The following is a 25,169-nucleotide window of genomic DNA, read 5'->3' as shown; positions in this document are numbered from 1 at the left end:
TATGTTACTAATATCGAATTTTACTAATATCGAAATTTTGTTTAGTGTTATGTATTTTAATGTGTTGTTTATATGTTTGTTAAACATGTTTTGTAATGTATGTTTGAAAATTTGTAAATTTGTTTACATTTTGCGTTTTAGTATCAGAGCGGGTTGTGGGTTTATAGGGGAATAGGGTGGGAAGTAATTTAATAATAATTAATTAATTAATATATGTTTGTAAATATTTTTAATTAATACTTAATTGGTAATTAATTAATATTAATTCGTTAATTAATTGATATAATTTTGTACATATTTTTAATTGGTAATTAATTAATATTAATTAGTTAATTACATTAATTAGAGTAATTTTTTTATATATAATTTTTTGTTATTGTTAATTAATTAATTAGGAAACTATAATATTAATTAGTAAATTAAATTATTTACAGCTAATGTGCTAATATATTTACTTTATTGTTATTGTTAATTAATAATTAATTGATAATTAAATAATATTAATTATGTAATTAAATTATTTAGAGTTAATGTGCTAATATATTTAATGTGTTGTTATTGTTAATTAATAATTAATTGGTAATTAAATAATATTAATTATGTAATTAAATTATTTAGAGTTAATGTGCTAATATATTTAATTTTTTGTTATTGTTAAATAATAATTAATTGGTAATTAATAATTATTAAGTGAATAAATGATATGATTTATTTCTGTGTAGTGGGTTGTGTGTTTATAGGGGGATAGGGTGTGATATAATTAAATGTAATTAATTATAGAGATTGTAATTTTCTTTGTTATTTATTGTTAATTAATTAGTAATTAATATGTGTTATTTAGTTCATTTATAATTACATCAATTTAGTAATATTAATTATTATTAATTGATTAATTGAAATTTATATTAATTGTCTTTTTTATATGTGTAGTGTGTTAAAGTGGGAGTAGTGTGGGAATTAATTTTTACCCCCATGCTATCCAACGCTTTCCCTACTGTTGCACCCTCTGGAGTGTGAATAGTAATTTTTACCCCTACGCTATCCACCGGGGAAACAACCTTTACAACGCAACTTTTACAACGCACTACCATTACGAAATTTTTACAATGCAAAAACCATTACAACGCAGGTGTTTACAACGCATGTTTTTACAACGCAGGTACCTTTACAACGCATACCATTACAACGTAAGTATAGGTAAGTATATAATAATATTTTTAATTTTATATGTTTTAGTTTTTTTAAGGGGTATTTTTAGGGTTCAGGGTCAGTTTTCAGTTTTTGGGTAAAAGGGTATTTTTAGTGTTCAGGGTCAGTTTTCAGTTTTTTGGGTAAAGGGGTATTTTTAGAGTTCAGGGTCAGTTTTCAGTTTTTGGGTAAAGGAGTATTTTTAGGGTTCAGGGTCAGTTTTCAGTTCTTGGGTAAAGGGGTATTTTTGGGTTCATGGTCAGTTTTCAGTTTTTGGGTAAAGGGGTATTTTTAGGGTTCAGGGTCAGTTTTCAGTTTTTGGGTAAAGGGGTATTTTTTGGGTTCAGGGTCAGTTTTTGGGTAAAGGGGTATTTTTTGGGTTCAGGGTCAGTTTTCAGTTTTTGGGTAAAGGGGTATTTTTAGGGTTCAGGGTCAGTTTTCAGTTTTTGGGTAAAGGGGTATTTTTAGGGTTCAGGGTCAGTTTTCAGTTTTTGGGTAAAGGGGTATTTTTTGGGTTCAGGGTCAGTTTTTAGTTCTTGGGTAAAGGGGTATTTTTTGGGTTCAGGGTCAGTTTTCAGTTTTTGGGTAAAGGGGTATTTTTAGGGTTCAGGGTCAGTTTGGGGTTTTTAGGTAAAGGGGTATTTTAGGGTTCAGGGTCAGTTTTGGGTTTTTGGGTAAAAGGGTATTTTTAGAGTTCAGGGTCAGTTTTGGGTTTTTGGGTAAAGGGGTATTTTTAGGGTTCAGGGTCAGTTTTGGGTTTTGGATAAAAGGGTATTTTTAGGGTTCAGGGTCAGTTTTGGGTTTTTGGGTAAAGGGGTATTTTTAGGGTTCAGGGTCAGTTTTAGGTTTTTGGGATACAGGCGTACAGGGTAAAAATAAAATACATTTATATTTAAATTAAATCAATTAAATGAAATTAAAAAAAATAAAATTACATTAAATTATTACGTTTTTAATTTATTTATTTTAAATGTATATGTATTAGTTTTAATTTTTTAATTATGTTTTAATGTTTTTATTTAATATTTGTAAAATTATATGTATTTTAAAATTATTTTTACATTATTATTTATACATTTAAAAAAACGAAATTTTTAATTTCGATATTTTTGTACTACGATATTAATTTTTCGATATTTTTGTACTTACCTTTATGAAGATATGACTCCGATATTTTTGATTTCGATATTTTTGTGTCGATATTTTTGTATGTCGATATTCTGTCTGTCGATATTATGTCAGACAATCATTAGGAGGGGGAAGATCCAGAAAAAAGGAAAGCATGTAGAATTGCGTGCGTAATCCTGATTCCATAGGTTATACCAGATTTCTAGGGGGAAAACTTGGAATAGGAGGGGTTAACTTTACCAAGTAGTGGTATTTACCCGATTTACCCCGATGCCTCATCTTTTTACAGCTAATATCCCAGGAACATGGCATGCAGATTCCATTTAGTAAGCATGGCACAAAGTCTACACCTCTGTTCTCTATGTAAAAGGCTCGATATAAACCCTGCCCGTTGCTCGTGGACGGATACCCATGCGCAGGAGACAATGTGCTGGTAGCTGCTGATTGTGCATACCTGGAAAATATTATTATTGGGTGAAGAGGAGAGCTAGGGTCAGGTAATGCCATAGCATTATCAAAAAGGCACTTAAACCCAAAGGCAACAAGCATTGAACTTGGCAAGCTAGGGCAACGATACATTTTTAATTGTAAGAATATGGAAAACATTAAAAAAGAAGAAGAAATAGGAAAACATGCTGCAGCCTACACGTGAAAAGCATAGGTTTGCAATACAATTGTAAAAGTAAAAAAAAAATTAAAAAACATTGCATATCATTTTAACAGAACAGTACTGCTGTTTCCTAGCAGACAGGTGCAGCTTGGAACAAGTATAGAAACCATTTATAGTTTTAATAAGTAATCACAGAAAATCTGATTGAAGCAAAGAAAGTTACTACGGCCTCTAAAATACTATAATATGCGGACACAGTGTCAGCAGACAAGGATGCGTTAAAACAAGATCAGAAACGGAAAGAAACATGCAGTGGCATTTGGCAAAGTAAAGAATTTGCCCACGAACCCTGGCACTGAAGTGCACTTCTTTTTATGTAGGTGTGCGCAAGTGATAAGACATTATGTTGTCATTCTCAATGCAAGATTGCCAGTTGCAGGTGTGTTGTGTTGAGCAGAGCAACATTGTGAGAAGCCGGCTTGGTATATGGTGTACACTTAAGTAAGTGGGCACCCTGCACCAATCCAGACAACCCTTATGGTGATTTTAGTGGTCTTAGACAACCTTAGAAAGCTCACTAAGTGGTAGCTGTTGAGAAAAGCCTTCAGGCTTAGTCGACAAGGAGTGTAAAGCAGCTTGTTTTACCAGAATGTAATCTTATAGGTATATATTACGTGAAAAAGAACCACACAGTGTAGTTATAAAAATATGTATTTATTATAAGACACTCACTAACAAATACAAATATCTCTTACCCGGGGATATACACAATACATATAATACTTTGCAGAGAAAACACGAAATACACAGTGGTCGCCGGGGGTAGACCAAACCATATACTAAAATAGTGGTATGCAAACCACGACTCGTGTCAGGGCTATACCCAGAAGACGTAGAAGTGCTGGGGATCCAAGGAACCACCCGAGGTAAGTAACCAGGAACCCCACGAGGTCTTGTTCAGAGTGGGAACTCAACCACATTTTCAATACAAGTCATGGGTAAGTCGTGGTTGCAATTTTAAAGAAGGACTCTTCTCAATGGACCCTGAAGAAACCCAGTGGAAGACCGAAGGTTGGAGAGCCACCCCATCTGTCCGTGGATACCCTAGGAACCAGGATGCCTACACCAGGGAAGTCAGGTGCATAGGTGTGAAGTGGCGTCGGAAACCACAGTCAAACCCATTGGAGGACTTCAGGACGATGCCGCTTCTGGGGAAGGTGAAGGCGTCCGGTGGAACCCAAAGGTGGATTCAGGAAGAGAAGTGCCTGCAAGCTGAGGGGACAGAGTGTATACCACTCAGGAGTGACAAGGAGGCACGGTAGACGAATGCCCACCGATGTCAGGTGTTGCAGGCGAGCTGATGGTGACATTGGAGGTGCAGCAGTGTGGACCAGGCGACATTGTGGAAGACCAGGAGCCATTCACCAGCTGTCCCATGTTGTATGCCGAGAGTTGAGGTGTCAGTGTCCATCGGGAGCACCAAAAAGCCTTGGCTACCACAACCAACGTGGAAAGCGAAAAAGGTGCAGTGTTGGGACCAGCAAGGTCCAGGTGACTCGCCACAAGCAGGGGAGCCTGCTGGAATCAAGGAAGACCCTCAAGAGGACCCTTAGGCCAGAGGCTCTGGAGTCACAAGAGGACCTCGTGCAGGTCACCAAAGATGCAGGCCCACGGTGCAAGTGATGCTGTGAGGATGAAGTTCTTGGTCACAGTAGATGCTTGAGATTGAAGGAAGCCAAGAAGCCTTTGCAATGGCAAGTCGACAAGGTGCATAGGTGTTCGGTTCCCGCGGCTCCGACAAGAGGTACTGGCCTCAAACTTGGTTGGGGGACAGGGCAGGCCTCGAGGCATGTGAAGAACCACCACCTGTGTAGCTGAGCCTTTCGAAGTTCATGGGAGCCCAGGATCAGCAGATAGGTCAGCTTTGTTGCGCTGCCTGCAGATGCAGGGAAGTGACTCCTTCACTTCAAGGGAGATTCTTTCAGGTGTCTTAATTTAATTTAATTTAATTTAATTGCGGGTTTATATAGCGCTAGGAATCGACTCCCGGAGGAGTATCTCCACGCTTCAACCGCTGGGGAACCCGTCCTGGCTCACCCTGCGAGATGGTCCCTGATGGGTATCTCTAAGGTGCGACCAAGCATCCCTGGCGGTCTGGGGGGGCCGTTGTGAAGATGAGGCAAGCTGATGCCCAGAGTTGCCGAGTGTGGTTTCTGACTAGAGTAGGCACCGAGGCGAGAATTATCGAGTCCGCTGACCCTGGTCCACGTCCCTGCCGCGTCGGGAATCGAACCCTGGTCCCGGGCCGTTCTCTGCTTACGGGTCTGCCGCCTCTAACCAGTGAGCCACACTTTAGGATGTTGACAGGCCTTGGAAGGTTCCTGTATGGAGCACGGGCACAGACGTCTCATATGACGAGCAGGACGACAAGACTAGAAGCAGCAGAAGTCTTCCCAGTTGCAGTATCGAAGCCCAGAGCAAGGTCCAGTGAAGTCCAGAGTAACCAGACGGACGAAGATGAAGTGGTGTCTTGAATTGAATCTTGTCCCATGACGAATCTAGGAAACCACCCACATGTAAGGCCTTAAGGGGTTGGGATGATTCAGGGTTCCCTCCCTGGGGAGGGGTCAGACAGTGGGGAGGATACTCCCATGTCCTTTGTCCAGTTTTGCGCCAGAGCGGAAGCCAACGGCTCCCTGAGCTGGTTTGAACTGAACTATGACAAGGAGGGCACCAAATGTGCCCTTCAAGCAAACTTAGTGGAACTGTCAAACCCCCACCCTGCCCCAATACACTAAACCCTGCCTGGGAGGTGGTCACACCTCCCAGTGACAGGATACCTATTGTCTTGCCTTTCCCTGCTCGACCCTGGCTCAGCAGCAGGAGTGCAGAATCGTGTCTCTGGTCAGCCGCAGCCATGTTGTGCTCTCTGAGTCTAAAAGACTGGTACCGGGAGCACTGAGGGCCTCCCAAAAGTGCTTTACAGTGCATGGGGCATGGGGGTATGATTCCAACATGTTTGATACCAAACATGACAGGGTTTGTTACAGCCAGTTTAGAGTTAGCCATCGCATAATGATGCATGGCCACTCTATATATCATAATGGCTAATGCACTTACAACCCGGGAGAATGGACTCAGAAGGTTGTAGGGGTGTCCTGCTCATGCAGGGGCACCCAAAGCCCCTCTAAGTACATTTATATTTTTTTTCATTCAGATTTTTTTTCATTCAATGATTTTATTTCCTTTAAACTGCTAACGTTGTTTTAGTGGTCTCTTATGAAGGATTTTTGTTTGCATGTTATATAGAGATCTGCAGCCCACAGTACATGCAGGGCTTGAGTGCATCTTTGAAGTACAGAGGCCTGTGACCCATCTCTGGGATCTCCTGTTAAATGTAGGGCACTTCTTCTACTACTGGGTACTATGCCTTAGCCTGACATAGCTATGCTTAGATGTTTTTACATTTTTGCAATGTGTAATGTACCAGTAAATGTGAGGTGAATGCTTGCTGCTGACAAAATGTTTGGTCACGACTCCAAATGAGAGAACGACAGGCTCAGCCTTTCTCCTTTTAGAGGTTAATAAGTTGAGCACAATATGTTGGTTATTATAACTGTGGTTATTTACAGCACACAAAGATGGCAGTAGTGCACTGGGTAACACTATCTAAAACAAAAGTGGCCCGAAGAATGTGCTTCTCTATTGCTGATCCCTATGGTTTTCTGGAGCGATTGATCAGCCGTGGCAGCGACGTGTATACTTCAAACCCTTCAAACATAACTATTGATCTTAGTGTTAAGCTCCAAGCTCCAAGAAGAACTGCAGAGCCCTCGAGAAAACCTGGCGCACAGACCCAACACCAGACAACATGACTGCCCTCAAGCTCGCCACCCGAAAACACCACCAGCTGATCCGCGCCACCAAGAAAACCGCATTCAAGGAACGACTGGACAACAACGCACACAACAGCAAGGAACTCTTCAACATCGTGAAAGAGCTCTCCAACCCCAACGCTGGAAACAACGACATCACCCCTTCGCAAGACCTCTGCAACTCCCTCGCCTCCTACTTCCACAACAAGATCGCGGACATACACAACAGCTTCAGCACTCAACCAACGCACGCCACGACCGAACCACCGCCCCCCACCACCACCCTCCGCGCCTGGACCCCGATCAGCACCGAAGACACCATCCGCACGATGAACTCCATCCACTCCGGATCTCCGACAGACCCCTGCCCTCACCACGTCTTCAACAAGGCCGACGCTGTCATCGCACCCCACCTGCGGGACATCATCAACACCTCCTTCGACATCGCCACCTTCCCGGAGAGCTGGAAGCACGCCGAACTCAGCGCTCTACTCAAGAAACCATCAGCAGACCCCACCGACCTCAAGAACTACCGCCCCATCTCGCTGCTCCCGTTTCCGGCCAAAGTCATCGAGAAGACCGTCAACAAGCAACTGGCCGCCTTCCTCGAGACGAACGGATCCCTCGATCTCTCGCAGTCTGGCTTCCGGGCCAACCACAGCACCGAGACCGCCCTGATCGCAGCCACAGACGACATCCGAGCCCTGCTCGACAACGGAGAAACAGCGGCCCTCATCCTCCTGGACCTCTCCGCGGCCTTCGACACTGTCTGCCACCGCACCCTAGTGCAGCGCCTCAGCAACGTCGGAATCCAGGAGAAGGCACTGGAGTGGATCATCTCCTTCCTCACCGGAAGGACACAGAGAGTCCGCCTCCCCCCGTTCAGATCCGAGGCCACCGAAGTCATCTGCGGCGTTCCTCAAGGCTCCTCGCTCAGCCCAACTCTCTTTAACGTCTACATGAGCCCCCTCGCAGCCATCGCACGCCAGCACAACCTGAACATCATCTCCTACGCCGACGACACCCAGCTGATCCTCTCCCTCACTAACGACCCCGCCACCGCCAGAGCCAACCTGCACGAAGGGATGACAGAAGTAGCCAAATGGATGTCGAACAGCCGCCTGAAACTGAACTCAGACAAGACGGAAGTCCTCATCCTGGGATCCTCACCCTCCGCCTGGGACGACTCCTGGTGGCCCCCCGCCCTGGGCAGCGCACCCAAACCAACTGACCACGCACGCAACCTGGGCTTCATCCTGGACTCCTCCCTCTCCATGACCAGACAAGTCAACGCCGTCTCCTCGTCGTGCTTCCACATCCTGCGAATGCTACGCAAGATCTTCCGATGGATCCCCACCGAGACCAGGAAGACGGTCACCCAGGCCCTCGTTACCAGCCGTCTGGACTACGGCAACTCCCTCTACGCTGGAACCACCGCCAAACTCCAGAAGAGACTCCAGCGGATCCAGAACACCTCAGCACGACTCATCCTGGACATCCCCCGCCGAAGCCACATCTCCGGACACCTGAGAGACCTGCACTGGCTCCCGGTCAACAAGAGAATCACCTTCCGGCTCCTCACCCATGCACACAAAGCCCTACACAACCAAGGACCAGGATACCTCAACAGCCGCCTCAACTTCTACGCTCCCACGCGCCAGCTTCGATCGACCAGCCACGCCCTCGCCGCCGTCCCCCGCATCCGAAGAGCCACCACAGGAGGAAGGTCCTTCTCCTACCTGGCCGCCAAGACTTGGAACTCCCTTCCGACCCACCTCCGCCTGACCCAGGACCACCTCGCCTTCAGGAAGCAGCTCAAGACCTGGCTATTCGAGCAGTAGCGGACCCCCCCCCCCCAGCGCCTTGAGACCCTCCGGGTGAGTAGTGCGCTATACAAATGCTCTGATTGATTGATTGATTGATTGATTGATTGATTGATTAAGAACATTCAATGGAAGGAAAAGCATCCACCATATTTACAAGTTTCTTACTTCACTTAGGGAAGGTAAAGGAGAAATCAAAAACTGAAGGAGGATTTAGACTTTGTTTGTCCATGTCGTTACGGAGCAAGTTGTGTCGAAAATAGATTTTAGTTCTCGGTCATCTGGCACCATATAGTCTCTGTTTTCCTTTTACAATAAATTATTTTTCACCTCAGTTTGGTTATCTAAATGAATGTTTGCTTGTCTTTTTATTATCGCACATGACATATTATGCAAGCTTTTTTGAAATGTCCCCAGTTTAAAACATTCAGTTTCAATGTTTGTGATAAGGTTATTGATATCTGTGGGATATCTGTATCTTCAATCAATCAATAAATCAGGGATTTATAGAGCGCACTACTCACCTGTTAGGGTCTCCAGGCACTGGGAGGGAGGGGAGTTTCAGGTAGTTCCGGTCATCCGAAGAGCCAGGTCTTGAGGCACTTCCTGAATGCTTGCAGTGTGAGGCTTCGTCTGATGCTGAGGGGGAGTTTGTTCCAGGTCTTGGCCGCGATGTAGGAGAAGGATCTGCCTCCTGTTCTGGCTCTGTAGATGCGGGGGATTTCGGCCAAGGCTTGGTCAGCAGAGCGGAGGTTTCTCTTGGGGGCGTAGAAGAAGATTCTTCTGTTAAGGTTTTGGGGTGCCGTGTTGTGGAGGGCTTTGTAGGCTAGTGTGAGCAGCTTGAATGTTTCTCTTTTTTCGATGGGAGCCAGTGGAGGTCTTGTAGGTGCTGGGTGATCTGGTCTTGTCGTGGGATGCTGAGGACGAGTCTGGCTGCGGTGTTCTGGACAGTCTTGAGTTTGTCAAGTAGGGACTTCTTGATTCTGGAGTAGAGAACTTTCCCATAGTCTAGCCTTCTGGTGATGAGTGTGTGGGTGATCCATTCTGGGGGATCCATTTTAAGGTCTTGCAGAGTATGCATAGGGTGTTGATGCATGTGGGGGATACAGCGTTGACCTGTCGGTTCATGGTGAGGGAGGAGTCAGCATGATGCCAAGGGTGCTGGTGTGGTTCGTGGGCTTCGGAGGGTTACTAAGGGCGTGGGCCACCAGGTGTCGTCCTGTGCAGAGGGGGTGGATCCGAGGATCAGGGCTTCCATTTTCTTCGAGTTGAGCTTCAGGCAGCTGTTGCTAATCCAGGATGCGACATCCCTCATTCCTTCCTGGAAATTGTGTCTGGTGATTTCGGGTTCCTTGGTGAGGGAGAGGACGAGCTGGGTGTCATTGGCATAGGATACTATGCTGAGTCTGTGTTTTCTGATTATGGTTGTGAGGGTGGCCATGTAGATGTTGAAGAGCGTGGGGCTGAGGGAGGACCCTTGGGGTACTCGGCATCTGATCTCTGTTGGTTCAGAGAGGAAGGGCGGGACTATTATTCTTTGTGTTCGGTCGGAGAGAAAGGAGAGGATCCAGTCTAGGGCAGTTCCCTGTATACCGGCGTCGTGGAGTCTGGTGGCTATTGTGTAGTGAGAGACAGTGTCGAAGGCTGCTGAGAGGTCTAGTAGGATGAGGACTGTGGTGTGGCCTTGATCGAAGAGTGTACGGATGTTGTACGTGACGGCTAGGAGGGTGGTCTCAGTGCTGTGGTTGCTGCGGAAACCAGATTGAGATGTGTCGAGGATGTTGTTGGATTCTATGAAGTTGGTTACCTGAATGTTGACGATCTTCTCGGTGACATTGGTGGCGAAGGGGAAGAAAGAGATGTGCTTGTAGTTCTTGAGGCCTGTCGGGTCTGCGGAGGGTTTCTTGAGGAGGGGTTTGACTTATGCATGTTTCCAGTCGTCCTGGAGTGTGCCTGTTTAGAGGGTGCAGTTGATTGTCTGTCGTAGTTCTGGTGCGATGGCAGAGGCGGCCCTGTAGAAGTTGTGCAGCAGGCAGGGGTCAGTGGGTGCTCCGGAGTGTATGCGCCTCATGGTCTTTGTGGTGTCTTTTGTGGTGACAGGGGTCCAGGCGAGGATGTTCGGCTGAGTGGCGTTGCTGGTGGAGGGTGTAGGGTCGGTGCCTTGGTCATGTTCATCAAAGTTGTCTTAGAGTGTCCTGATCTTGTGGTGGAAAAAGGAGCTGAGTTTGTTGCAGAGGTCCTGGGACGGAGGGATGTCAGAGGTTTCGCTGAGGGGTCTGGTAAATTCTTGTATGATGTTGAAGAGTTCCTTGGAGCTGTGGGTGTTGGAGAGGATTCTGTCCTGAATGAAGTTCCTCTTTGTAAATCTTATGAGTTGGTGGTGTGATATAGTGGCAGTCCTGTAGGCTTCCGGGGTTTTGCTGTTCCTCCATGCTTTCTCAAGTCGTCGGCCCGGGTACTTGGATTCTCTGAGGTCTGTGGTCGTCCAGGTGGCTTTCGTAGTGTGTTGTCTGTCGGAGTTCTGGAGGGATGTGAGTGTGTTGGGGCAGTCGGTGATCCATTTGTGGAGTTCGTTGGCTGCAGAGTTGGCATCCGTCGTGGTGGGGGGAGGAGTGCGGCTGAGGGTGGAGGTGAGGTGCTCTTCGGTGATCTTGCTCCAGTTTCTGCATACTTGGTGAGGCATTGGTTTGTGTACGGTGGGTTTCGAGAAAGAGAACTGGACACAGTGGTGGTCCATCCTGAGGGGTTGCTTGGTGTGACTGAAACGGATGTTGTTTCCTCTGGCGAAGATAGGGTTGAGGGTGTGTCCTGCCTAGTGGGTGAGGGGGTGTGACAAGTTGCTTGAGTCCGATGTTGGCGAGATTGTCTAGGAGGGCGGTGTAGTTGGGGTCGCTGAGTTTGTCAAGGTGGAAATTCAGGTCTCCGAGCAGTACGTAGTCCGTAGAGGCGAGGACGTGGGGCGCAATGTGGTCTGCGATGGTGTTAGTGAACGGGGTGCGGGTCCGGGAGGTCTGTAGGCGGGAGTTCCACATAGAGTCACTCTGGAGCTGACCTGTATCTGGAAGTGAATGCGTTCCATCGGGGCGAGCAGTCATTAGAGATGGAGGTTGTCATCCGGAGGGAGCTTTTGTGGATGAAGACAAGGCCTCCTCCAGGGTGGTTGGGGCGGTCTTTCCTCTAGATCTTATATCCGTCTGGGATGGCGGTTGTGATGTCGGGTGCGGAGCTGGCATTGGTCCAGGTCTCTGTGAGGAAGGCGACATCAGGCAACACGGTGTTGAGTAGGTCCCAGATTTCTACTGCGTGTCTGTGCAGGGAGTGTACATTGAGTAGGATGCAGCTCAGGGGTTTGGGTGTGCTGGCGTCGGTTGGCGGTAGCTATTGGGATACCGGAGTGGGTGAAGGTGCGGCGGCAGTGTCGGCAGGAGAACAGGCCTTGGGTGATGGTCGACGTTGAGAGCTGGCAGTTGTTGTTGCTTCCAGGGTTGAATGCATGTCTTTGTCCATAAGTTGTCTCATTTTGGGTCATACACATGGAATATGGTTAGATTGTCATAATAAAGGAAAGTGTTTGGACTTGGTATTGGCCATTGCTATACAAGTGATTACCTTTACTTGGAAATTTCCATAGACATCAATTTTCAATTATGGTGGAATGCTGTCTATAATAATTGTATATTGGGCAAAAAAGTCAACTTCTGTTCAATTATAGTTTACTACGGGATTTATTGTGGGCACCTTTGCCTTTGTGCATATCTAAAACTGCAATATGTCTGTCTAGTAATGATTAGGTTTTGAAACCTCCTTAATATACCTGGCTGTCAGTTAACGAAAGTGCTGTACCTGTGTTGTGTGTATTTCATATGTATATATTTTTTTAGATCTCATATTGAATTAATGTAAGGAATGCCCCTTTTGTATATGTTCACCTCCACATTTTTGGACTGATGCTGCTGGTTTATCAACTTTTGAGAGTGCACTGTGGCCCGCTAATCAGATCTCAGTACTAGTGTTCTAACCCATTACAAAATATATGGCGAATTGGCTATCCCCAATTGACAAGGCCTGACCTATTTATAAGTTCTTAGTATATTGTACCGAGGGTACCTAGGGCATCAAAGACAGAGTGTTCACCCAGGGCTGCAGCTCTGCTTGTGCCACTCTGTATGTGACAATGTACAAAATGGCTCCCAGCCTGCTACTGCAGACTGGAAGGGCAGTGGTACCACAGCTACCTCTACTTTGCTATTCCAACTAATAGCAAAGCCCCTACTTCCCTTAACAATATATTTAAGTCTCCTCTAAGGAAGGCCTATAGCTAGGGCCCTAATGCAGGTAGAAGTAAGAATATTAAGTAGGGCACAACGGCGGTTTCTCAACGAGGGTGGGGGAGCGTCGTCCCCCACCCACTACTAGCCGCGGATACTAAAATAAAACAGTAACGAAAAGACTTTATTGCCATTTTATTTGTTTCCCAATGTGTGCATCGCAACCTGCCCCTGAGCCAAAACACATGTGGGGCGTGTTCTCTGCTGCATATTGGCACAGTAGCAATTAAGGCCAGAATTACAAGACAATTGCAAGGATTACTTAACTACTCTATTGAACCTCTCGACTTGTCCTCGTCACCAGTATGACAAGGAGGAACCAAGCCTTCATTGACAGGAATCTATATTTCACAGGCTAGCTATAACAATTAAGTGGTGGCAAACAGACGCTATTGCAGCTCAGACACTGCCCCCTCAACCGCCTTCCTTCAGAATCTCAACAACCACACATTCCAGCATGACATCTTAAGATTCCTGTATCAAGCCCAACAAGAATGTATTAATGCTTACATCTAAAATACCACATTTATCATCTATGGGTTCAATTTATGGGTTTCCTACCAGAGCTCCCAAAGATGGCAAATACGCCTCCTTGTTAAGAGTGGAATGGACCTGACAGAAAGGAGACCTGGGCCCTGGTATACTGGCAGAGGACTACAGCATGACAATTTATGGGTGGAAGAAGGATGGAATAGCAAATTCCTTTCATATGACGTGTACTTAATATTTTATTGGCTGTGTCGATTGTCATAGCTTTTGGTACAATATGGGTTTGTAACTGATTGATATACAATCACGTGTTACATTAAAAAGTTATTTTGGTTATTAATCTAAACAACATTTGACAAAACCGTTATTAGACAGCCGAAAAAAAACCTCTTTTTAACTTTTGTAGATGATACTGACATTCTAACATATCACAGTTTTAAACATTAGTTCCATACATTAGTGGGTTAGTACTAAATGTATGCAGAGATGAAATATGTAATCTTCAGGTGACTGATTCCAGTTCTAAGGAGTAAGTTCAATTAACTAATATACTACTGCTATAATCTGTCTAACCCTCAATGTAATGTCCCTGCGGTATGGATCAGCGTGCAACTGGTAAATACTAGGTGGCTTATTTACAAGCCCCTTGCACTGCCGGTGCGCCACTTTTAAAATGGGAAAAAGTGGCGTACAGGTGGCGAAAGGGGCTTGTAAATTAGCCCCTAGGTTTTCATCCCAGAGAGAGAGGACACACGCAAGAGTAACCATGCAAAATCTGTTTCAGACAAGCCTCGCAGTCCATTTTTTCATCAAATTTACACCTACAGGCAGGTTTGTTGCATTCAATACTTCCTGGAGTCTGCTGATTGACAGCAGTACCCCTATTCTCAAGTCTGCCCCCACTCCGTGACTATACCCTTGACCTGGTTTCATCCTAGTCTGTGGGTCCCACCGCCTTAAAACTGTCAATGCCCTGCCCATTAGGGGTAAGCCCACTTTGCTGCCCAGTTTATCCTTACCATCATTGTGTTTCCCTCTCCTTCACTGAATGAAGGTTCTTTCCTCTACTTGCTCCTCAGGAGCTTGCTGTGATAATATTGCGTACGATGTCCCCTACATTTGCTTGAGTTAGGGCTTCACATCCCATGGAAGGCCTCTCCTTCTAACTGCTGAGAAGCGAGTGGTTGAATACATCTCCCTCCTGCCTGTTCCATAGGGGTGCACATTTATTGGAATTCTCTCACCTCTGCCTGTTCCTCAGGATACTGTTAGGTGCCTATCATGGAGGACTTTTGTTGCTGCCACTTGCCCTCTCTTTAAGAGTTGTATGTATCCATAGAAGGGCTCTCACCTTTCACTTGCTCTTTTTGTCCCCTTTTTCAGGTGACAGTCCCCCAAACGACCACACAAAGGTGATCATCACATTCCGCTACCTGTCCCAGAAGCTGTTTATCTCTGTGTCCGTTCTGGCTGGGGTTGGGATATTGCTGGGAATTATCTGCCTGTCCTTCAACGTCTACAACAGCCATGTCCGGTAAGTCATATCAAACTCTCATTCCTCCCAGATGAACCCCAAAAGGATCGTAAGCACTGCACCATCAAATGCTGCGCCCTAAAGCATGTCTCCAGAAACCACCTCTAAATATTCACAGCCATAACAAGCTTGAGGTTGTTGATTCCTGAAAGCCCTGAGGAAACAGATATGTTTGTTTTCACTTTGTCTGGAGTTGGGTGGTTTCCATGGTTCAGTGATGCTGACTCAGAAAGACTATTTGATTGCTCTCAAGTAAGGTGCAGATGCACCTGCAAACTACAGAGCAGGAGTCTCTCTGATGGAGTACTCTTAACTTGTGTGACTCTGAAACAGGAAAGCTAGTACCCCCTAATTTACACCCACAACCCACTACCCTTCATTCTAGTACATCTGAAATCGCAAGTTCACACTTCTCAGCGTTATTACACTCCACGAGCCACAACCGTAGAACTATGACAGCACAAACCAACATATCCTAGAAGGCTAACACCCCAAAACATGTGATTTTGTTTTCTCACACTAGCTTAATCTTGGCAGCTTCAGAATATATCCCAGAAGCTCCAGTCACAGACACACAATATTGTGCTTCAAAAACTCCCAGAAACATAGAATTTCCCATCAAAATGGGGGTGGTTGTGTTTTTTAATTAGCCTCCCGCGTTATAAGTTTTTTGATAGACTTCAGGTCAGGACTTTACTTCACACAGTCTGATTGCCCAGTACAATCTACAACCCTGTTGTGATACCACCCACAAGAACCATCAAACAGCCTCTTGGAATCATTTTGCAGCAGTTGTGCCATTGACCTGTTTCTCAGCCAACTCTCTGACCGAAACAGGCTCATGCTGTCAATTCTGTGAAAAAGCCTGCACACCAGACACAGACTTGCACCTCCTTTAGCAGTAGAGAGTACGTGTGCCACATGCTCTCAGTCTTCTCACAGTGCTGCCTCTGGGTGACCTCCAGCATGGTGCCAGTGTGTATATGTGTCTGAAAATGCCTTCTGTCTCTTCTCACCCCAGGTACATCCAGAATTCTCAGCCATATCTGAACAACATGACAGCCGTGGGCTGTATACTGGCGCTGGCGGCAGTGTTCCCACTTGGACTGGACGGGCATCACATCGAGATCTGGCAGTTCCCATTTGTGTGTCAGGTTTGTGGTTGAGCAAAGATAACATTTCCTCATGAGCATGAAGTTATAGTATTGTACGGGCTGGGGTCTACATTTCACACAGTCAACTAATCAGTAGTATTTGAAAAGTCGAAAAGCCAGGTCTTCAGTCCCTTCCTGAATTCTTCCAGCCCCGATGATGTCCGGAGATCAAGAAGAAGGGCCTTCCAGACCGCCTCTGTGGCTTGGTGGATGCGCTGTGCCTATGCGAGGGCGAGGGTGGCGGAGCAAAGGTCTCTGGACAGTTGGTAGAAGTTCAGGCGGTGGTTGGTGAATGCTGCTCCTAGGTCTGGAGGGCTTTGTATCATGTGCCAATATCTTATATTGGCATCTTTTCTGGACATGGAGCCAGTGGAGGTTCCTAAGGTGTAGGGTGATGTGGGTTCTTTTGGGCAGGCTAAGGATGAGTCTGGCTGCTGAGTACTGTATTGTCTCTAGTCTCTTCATGAGCTCGGTGTGGGTTTCTGCATACTATGCATTGCTGTAGTCCAGCCGGCTGGTGACTAGGGTTTGAGTGACGGTTTTCTTTGTGCCGATGGGGAGCCATTTGAAGGTTCTTCAGAGCACGCGGAGGGTGTGGAAACAGGCAGAGGAGACTGCGTTCATCTGTTACTTCATGGTGAGCGTGCTGTCCTGGATGATGCAGAGGTTGCAGGCATGGTCTGCCGGTGTGGGTCTGAGCTCGGCAGGCAACTTAGTGTCTTTCCAGGGTGAGGCGTTGTTGCCGAATATCAGCACTTCAGTCTTGTTAGTGTTGAGCTTCAGACAGCTGGTCTTCTTCCAGTCTGCGACGTTCTTCATGCTGTTGTGGAAGTTGGTCTTCGTGGTGCTGGAGTCTGCTGAGAGTGAGAAAATGAGCTTGGTTTCGTCGGCGTCGGATATGATGTTGAGGTGGTGGGTTCTGACGATGTCGGCTAAAGCTGTCCTGTAGATGTTGAAGAGGGTAGGGCTGAGGAACGCATATAAGGGATGCCGTATATGGTGCTCTTAGGTTCTGAGGTGAAGGAAGTTACGCTGATTCTCTGAGTTCATCACACGAGCAACAATGCGATCCATCCGAAGGCATCTTCCTGGATCCCAATGCGGTGCAGTCTCTTGATGAGTATGTGGCAGGATACGGTGCGGAAAGCTGTGGTGAAGTCAAAGAGGATCAGGGCTACCACTGCTCTTCTGTTAAGGAGGGTGCCGATGTTGTCAGTGGTGGTGATCAAGGCAGTCTCAGTGCTGTGGTTGGCATGGAAACTGGATTGGGAGGTGTCAAGCAGGTTGTTTCTCTCCAGTTATTCGGTGAGCTGCTGGTTGATGGGCTTCTCAAGGACTTTGGCAGGGACAGAAAACAGCGAAATGGAGCTGTACTTCTGGAGTTCGCTGGGGTTGGTGGATGGTTTCTTGAGGAGGGGTCTGACTTCTGCATGTTTCCATGCATCGAGACAGGTGGCTGTGGCGATGGATACATTGAGGATGGTGGTGAGTTGATGGCTTACATCCTCGTCTCCGAATTTGAAGAGATGGTGGGGGAAGGGGTCCATGGGTCCTCCAGAGTGGATGGCTCATGATGGCTGTGGTGTTCTGTTTGGTAAGCTGTTCCCAAGTGGTGATTGGCTGATCAGGAACGGATACAGTTGGAGCGTGGAGGATGTGGAGGTCAGTGGTTTGGGGCTCAAACTTCTTGCAGATGGTGTATATCTAGTTGTGGAAGTGGTCTTTCAGAGTGTCACAGAGTTCCTCTGAGGAAGGGATCGTGTTCTTGGTGTCTGTAGGGCAGGAAAACGTTTTGACAATGCTGAGGAGTTCCTTGGTGTGGTTGGTGCTTGCTTTGATGCAGTTTTACACTGCGTCTTTTTCAACGTCTTTCTGTCGCTGGTGGTATTTTTTTAGGGCTGACTTGAAAGTGGCTTGGTCTGTGGTGTCTCCGCTGAGTGCAATCTTCTCTTCAGCTGTTTGCAGCCACGTTTCATTGTCCTGAGTTCTGGCATGTACCAGCTGTCTTTTTTGGTGGCTCTATTGGTCTTGGCTTGTTTGATGGGGCTATTAGCAAACACAGATTGTTGTAAATTGCTATACATTTTGAGGGAATACAAATTGGCCTGCAGGCAAGCAGTACACGTTTTTTAACAGAGCAAATGCCCTCTTAGCTGGTTCTAATGAAATTCAGTGACCGCTAACAAAGGTAACAGGCAGTGCCCTTGTGGCAAACACATGTAGGCTAAACCAAGAAGAGTTCTGCTCTTGTGGGAAATTAACAGCCAGGAACTGACAGGGTTCCATGTAGAAAACCATTCAAGTGTCTGAAGTTACACGCTTCAAAATCAAGCAACTCTACATAGCAGCACAGGTAAGACCAATGTAAAAAGAACATGCAGTAACACAAACTGTATTTAGGTCAGGTCTAAAGTGGTGAATATAGCAGCACAATTTCAGGGTGCAGCAGATGCATAGCCAGGTCTGCTCAACCACAGTTGTTTTAACTTCGCCTGTTTGCAACAAGCTGGGAGATACCGGACAAAGACCAACCTTTGATTTTCTGCCTAAACTAAATCTGTTCAAACACATGGGACTTAGGGTCATATTTATAAGCATCTTAACGTGGCTTAATGCCACCTTGTAAATAAGACACCCTTTCATGCTATACTTAGCGTGAAAGGAGCTGGCAATGGGTGCTTTGGTGGGTGTTCCACCACTACATCCATTGATTTTGACTCTGCCTCATATTTACAAGGATGGCGTAAATATGGGGCAGCGCACCAATTAAGACGAGGGAAAACCTTGTCTTACCCTGGCACATCGAGGAGAAATGTTGAATTTTTCCTAGTTTTTGCTGTTTGCATGTGTGCTGCGTTGTGCAGCACACATAAAAACACCAAAACGCCATTGATTGTTTATGTGCAGGAATGTGTCCCTTCCTGCACATACACAATCATTCAAAAAAAGGGCGTTTTGCAACTTCTACGTGTGCTGCATTAGGCAGCACACGTAGAAGTTTCAAAACACTATTTTGGATTGTTAATGCGCAGGAAGGGACACCTTCCTGCACATAAACAATCATTCCCCTCAAAGCAGGCACCCTTGCACTATGGTGCAAGGATGCTTGCGTTGGTGCTAGGCAGCTAAATTAGCGCCAGCATAGGGGGAAACGCAAGGCTGCACCGTATTCTTGTAAATACGGTGCAGCCTTGCATTTCAGAAGTGGCGGAGGGCTGCGTGAAGTCAAGGAGGCTAACGCAGCACTCTGCCACATCCTTGTAAATAAGCCCCTGAATCTGCTTTGACTCACCGATCTGTGCATGGGCAGTAGCAATGCTGGAAACATGGGAACGCAGCCTGCTGACTCAAGATGAAATACTTGAGATGTGTTGATTCTTGTAGGCGTGTCTGTGGCCCTGCACTCTCTTCTACTGCTCTCCGTCTTCTAGGTACGCCCCCCTAAACACCCAGATCTCCTCTGTTCCTTTTACAGTGTATCCCTCCCCTTTGTGGTCTTCTCTCTAGTGTCTCCTTTAAGAAAGTCTCCTCTTTCCACTGAGGCCCACCCCTGGATCTATGTCTGTTCTTCTCCTGCTTAGGTCTCCATGGCCCTTTAGGCCTCTCTGTGGCCCCTCTTCCCGTTCTAGAACTTCCTCTGGTTCTTCTGATTCGATCTGTTCCAGTACCAAGAGGCCCTATGGTGTTAGTCTGCGTCTCCACCAAAGGAACGCGTTCGTAATGATAATTATATGTAGTCCTTCTAAGCCTGTTTATCAACTCTTTGTCACCTTGAGGCATATCTCTTTCTCCTCCATTCCCATCTCTGGTCCCTCTATCCTCTTCAATCCTTTATCTTATTTGTCTCTCTCTCTCTCTTGTTTCATGACTTCTGATGCCTTCATGTCTCTGTTCCTTCCTTTCCCATGCAGGCACGCCTCTGGTTCCTAGGCCTCGGGTTCAGCCTGGCGTATGGCAGTATGTTCACTAAAATCTGGTGGGTGCACACAGTGTTCACCAAGAAAGAAGAAAAGAAGGAGAAACGCAAGGTAAAATAGAGCAAATGATTGGCAAAGACTGAGCAGGACATTGGCACGCCTTACATTTTAGAAATGACCTTTTGTGCCAGCTAGTCGTAAGGCATAAAGGCCGGGCCATCCCTAGTACAGAGGTTGTAGTCTCTCGGCCCTGTTGGTTAACCTACTTTTTTGAAGGGTTTTCTGTACTGCAGTAAGGAAGTATCCTGCCCATGTTTCCCAATTGGTAATCAAATGCTACAGCAAGTGTTGTCTACTTGTATAGATAAAAACTGATTTTCACCATTAACGTAAAATAATTTAATTTTATGGGCATCGAAAACAGATGTTTCACTTTTGAAGAGAGAAAAGTCAATGAGCAGACTTGCAGTGTTAACAGTAGTGCACATAGGCCAAGCTTCCACCAACTACCCCAGGCAGAGATAGTGAAAGCAGGCAAGGACATACGGAACAGGCTGCCGCCTGCACAACATGGACCATGGAGTCAGACTTAATTGGAGAGACAAGAATGCATATCTCTGTTGCAGGACAGGATCGGTGAATATAGGTTTTCACCATCAACAGAGCAGTAAGGACAGATGTCCTAACATTCATATTATAGACAGTCAGGCACATGCATCAATATTGCTTTTTGCGATTCCTTAATTGCGAAAAATAAGGAATCGCAATTAAGGAATCGCAAAATGCAATGCATCAAGAAATCGCTAAAAAAATTGCAATTTCTTAATATTCCTTAATTGTGACTCGCAAATTGAAAGTCGCAATTAAGGAATACCTCCCCATTCATTCCGATGGGCCTAGAGGTTTATAGGAATGAATGGGAAGACATTCTCAATTTGCGATTCGCAATTAGCGAATCGCAAATTGAGAATGCGATTTTTAAGGGTGCAGGGGTGTCCAAAGGACACCCTGTTGCACCCCTGAAATCAATCTGTGCACATATGTTGTGCACACACATGCCCTAAGTGCATTTTTCAAAGTTTTCGCAAATTACCATGAGGTTAAACCTCATGGTAATTTGCTCCCCCTAATTGCGAAATAGCAATTTTTAAAAGTTTATGCATTGCATTTAAGGAATCGCAAAATGTGATTCCTTAAATGCAATCGCAATTTTGAGAATTCGCAAATATTTGCGAATTCTCAAATTGCTGGTGCCTTCACCCTTCATGCATTCCAAAAGCAGATTTTGCGATCGCAAACGGACGATTTTTGCGATCGCAAAATTCTTTGATGCATGTGCCTGAGTGTTCTTAGATGCCCACAGAATACAGAAGTGATAGTGAAAACAGGTGCCTGATGACCACAGCAGAGATAATTAATGAATGCAAGAGGATTTATATAGTGCAACAGCTACCCGGATAGGGCGTCCAGGCACTAATATTGAGAAAAGACTTCCCCCATCCACAGTAGGCACAAGATATTTCTGTTGGCTAAATCAGAGACAAGACAGAACGTAACCATACTGAGGGGAGACACAGTGATGAAATCCATAGTCAAATGAAAGTGCAGAAAAACTAGGTATTCCTTTTGTGGAAACAGTGAAGAAAGACAAGAAATTATGCATCATTAAAAAGTAAGGGCCAGATGTAGGTCAAATCAAATTTGCGAGTCCTTAATAGCAAATTTTACCGATTCGCTATTAAGGACTCGCAAAATTGAATGCAGGTTGTGATCACTAAAATATTAGCAAATCTTTCATATTCCTTAATAACGAATCGCTAATTGAGATTCGCTAATAAGGAATACCTACCCATTCATTGCTATGGGCTTGGAGGCCCATAGGAATGAATGGGAAGATATTCTCCATTTGCGATTCGCTATTAGTGAATCGCAAATAGCGCTATTTCAAGGGTGCCAGGGTGTCAAAAGGACACTCTGTTGCACCCCTGAAATGTGCATGTGTGCACATGTGGCCCACATACATGCGCTAAGGGCATGAATGTGTGCCACATGGCACTTTAAAAAAAGCAAAAAGGTGCTTTTTTAAATGAAATCACTAATTACCACCAACTTCAAGTTGGTGGTAATTAGCGATTCCTTAAGGCTAAAGTGCACTTTCTTTTGTGCTACTTACATTGCATTTAAGGAATCGCAATTTCCGATTCCTTAAATGCAAGAGCAAAATAAGGAATCGCAATTTTGCGATTCCTTATTTTGCCAGTAGCTTTAAACTCACCTACATTGCTCGCAGCCAAATAGCGATTAAAAAACGCTGAAATTCTGCGAATTTCAGCGTTAGCGCTCGCTATTGGGCCACCTACGTCTGGCCCTAAGAAACAAGTCCACGGCCCAAAGCTGAAGCAGTGAAAACAGTCATATACAGGAGGAGTAGTCAACACAATTGTCTAGCTAGGGAAGAAGAAAGGATGAAAGAGAAAGGGAGGAAAGAATAAAAAAGAATTAACCTGTATAGTGGAGAAGTGTGGCTTACTGGTTAGAGGAGGCAGACCCTGAAGCAGAGGTCAGACCCGGGACCAGGGTTCAATTCCCGACGCGGCAGGGTCTTGAGCCCAAATATCCACAGACTCGATAATTCACGTTTCGGTGCCTACTCTCAGTCATGGGTTCACACTCTGCAGCTCTGGGCATTAGCTTGCTTAATCTCCACTACGGCCCCCCCGCGGCGGGATGCCTGGCTTTCACCTTGGGGATGCCCAGTTCGGGTATCTCACAGGGAAAAGCCAGGACGGGTTCCCAAGGCAAGCGCCGAAATGCCTACGGGTAATCGAGCGCTATATAAGAACGCATAATAATAATAATAATAATATATGTTGAGTTGACGTCTTCCTCCTGGTATGGGTTTCTGTTTTGTCCCAGACGCTGCATCCTTGGAAACTGTACACCACCGTGGGACTCCTCCTCGGCCTTGACATCCTGACATTGGCAATTTGGCAGATAGTGGATCCCTTGCAGCGGACAATCGAGGTGAGACACAAAGGAACTTTACACCGATCACTGCTGGTATTGTGCTGCACTGTCTGGGTACTGCAGTGTGAAGCTCACAATGATGGAATCCTGCTGCGCCAAGAGGATTTAAGATATAGAGATAAATAGAAGATTTAAGATATAAGGATAAATATAGTGTTTGCATGCTTCCCAGTTGCACTGTAGTTCATGCTTATAACACAAGTGTTTGTGTTACAGATGCAGCCCGTAATCTCTCATGTTTGATCCCACAGATGCAGATTCTCTAGACGTCCATTTCCTACAGAGAAAGTCAACAAACTGTCCCTCCATCATAAAACCTTTCACTCTTTAAATCATTTAGGGTACTGGATAAAGTAGAAAATCCAGTAGCAGGAGCTAGAATGATGGGCATGGTAATATCAATATATAGAAATATTGGAATTCATTGCTAAACTGGTAACCAGAAAACAGAATAAACAGAATACAATACAATAAGCTTGTAAATAGGAGGTGAAGTATTAGCAGAAGCATTACCGATTTGTGTTCTAAACGGGAGAGTAAAAGGAAGTCAGTGACGGGTCTGGATTTGAGAATATTACTGAAACACACATTGGTCATGGAAGGATCCTGGGTGGGGTGGATGAAAAATTCCGCTCTGCCGGCAGAGTTTTGCCCACTTTGCGTTCCGCGGAGCACAGAGTCTCAGCAAAACTCCGGAACCCTCCATGTGGAAGAGTATTTTCTCGCACATGGCTCGCCAATGTTAAGTTGGCGAGCGTGAATTTGTATCTCTTTGCACAACCTTCGGGCCCAAGAACGCCTCCCACCAAGATTTCTCAACAAGGGCGGGCGTGGCAGGTCATGACCGTTCAGGCTGACAAATCTGCTGCTCTAGTTGAAAATCTACTTGAGCAGCAGAAAGAAGCAGCGCCCTCTGTTATGCGGTGTGGTGTATTCACTCTGATTTTACAGCGCAGATCAAGCTCCCGGAACTGCAAATCAGTGCGAAGTGCCACATTTTTTATGTAACTCCGTAGAATTCTGCAGAGTGAAACTCCACGAGTAGCGCCCACCCTAGTTCCTGGGCGATCCTGCAAAGCTTGCAGTTTAAGTTTTATAATTGCATCAAAATGTGCCTTGTGTTGGACCCGCAGAGCTTTATGTACAAGTTCCAGGAGAAGCATGCCTGCTCTTCTGGAGAACCAATCGGTGCAATCCCCAATCTGCAGGCACTAGGTAGTTAGTTCCCGTTTTAATTGTCCAGTTCTCTGTGCCTCGCTTTACTCGGCTCAGGGAAAGGAGTGAAGTTGCGTTTAGCCCCAACAACTCTCTGACTCTCCCTATGGCTATTTTTGCACTCTACATCTAGCAATATTAATCTAGATAGAGTCTGTGGCTTTAATGACCATAAGCTACAGAAAGAAGAGTGGGATGCATGGGTGTGTGGTCATTCTTAGAAGGACACACTTATCCCCACCATCTGTAGGTCACAGGCTCAGGAAGTCCAATGTTTGGCTACCCATCTAGTAACAAAGCAGAGATGCTCTGGACTTCTTACACAATCACACTCTCACTGCTTCAGCAGCAAAGATCAAAAGAGCCTATTGGATTAAATGCTGTTCAGCAATAAAGAAGTCTGCAGACCTTTTTTAGGTATCCATAGCACACATAGGTCCTGAGGTGAATTGTATAAAGAAAGCCACAGAACAAATCACTCTTACTGCACAGAGATATTGAAAATCACATGAGAATGGTTCAGTAAATCAGCTACAGATGTGTTCCTGACTCTTCCTGAACAATAAAGAGGAAACAGGCTCTTCACTGTGAAATACAGCACACAGCTAGGCCAACGCGCATTTGCAGAATACCCAGGAGAAGACACTTGATAGAGCTTGGCACAATAGGCGCCACAAGGTTTCTTGGATTGCCTACCTCTTATAGACTATTGTATATTAATACAGTGTAAAGCTTGTTGCGAGTAACCTGGGGTCTTATAATATACTTCCAGGGGATGGAGCAGGAAGGGCAGAGAGAGAGAGACCCGTGCCAGAAGTCCGCATGATCTCCTCTAATTTTAATTATCTGTCAGTCAAATACAATTCACAGTTTCTCTCCAT

General features: G+C 45.6%; 1 protein-coding gene across 1 annotated transcript in view; it reads left to right on the top strand.

The window, feature by feature from the left end:
- GABBR1 (gamma-aminobutyric acid type B receptor subunit 1) overlaps positions 1 to 25,169 on the top strand; it is a 685,831-nt gene that overhangs the window by 632,224 nt on the left and 28,438 nt on the right. Inside the window, exons 15-18 of the mRNA XM_078645697.1 lie at positions 14,825 to 14,975; positions 15,997 to 16,129; positions 20,041 to 20,157; positions 22,963 to 23,070. Of these exons, the coding sequence (XP_078501823.1) occupies positions 14,825 to 14,975; positions 15,997 to 16,129; positions 20,041 to 20,157; positions 22,963 to 23,070 (509 nt within the window). The remainder of the gene's footprint in view (positions 1 to 14,824; positions 14,976 to 15,996; positions 16,130 to 20,040; positions 20,158 to 22,962; positions 23,071 to 25,169) is intronic.

Source organism: Lissotriton helveticus, chromosome 5_1 (assembly GCF_964261635.1).
Source record: "Lissotriton helveticus chromosome 5_1, aLisHel1.1, whole genome shotgun sequence".
NCBI lineage: Eukaryota > Metazoa > Chordata > Amphibia > Caudata > Salamandridae > Lissotriton > Lissotriton helveticus.
Note: the sequence above shows the minus strand (reverse complement) of the source record. Positions and strands in the feature narration are given on the sequence as shown.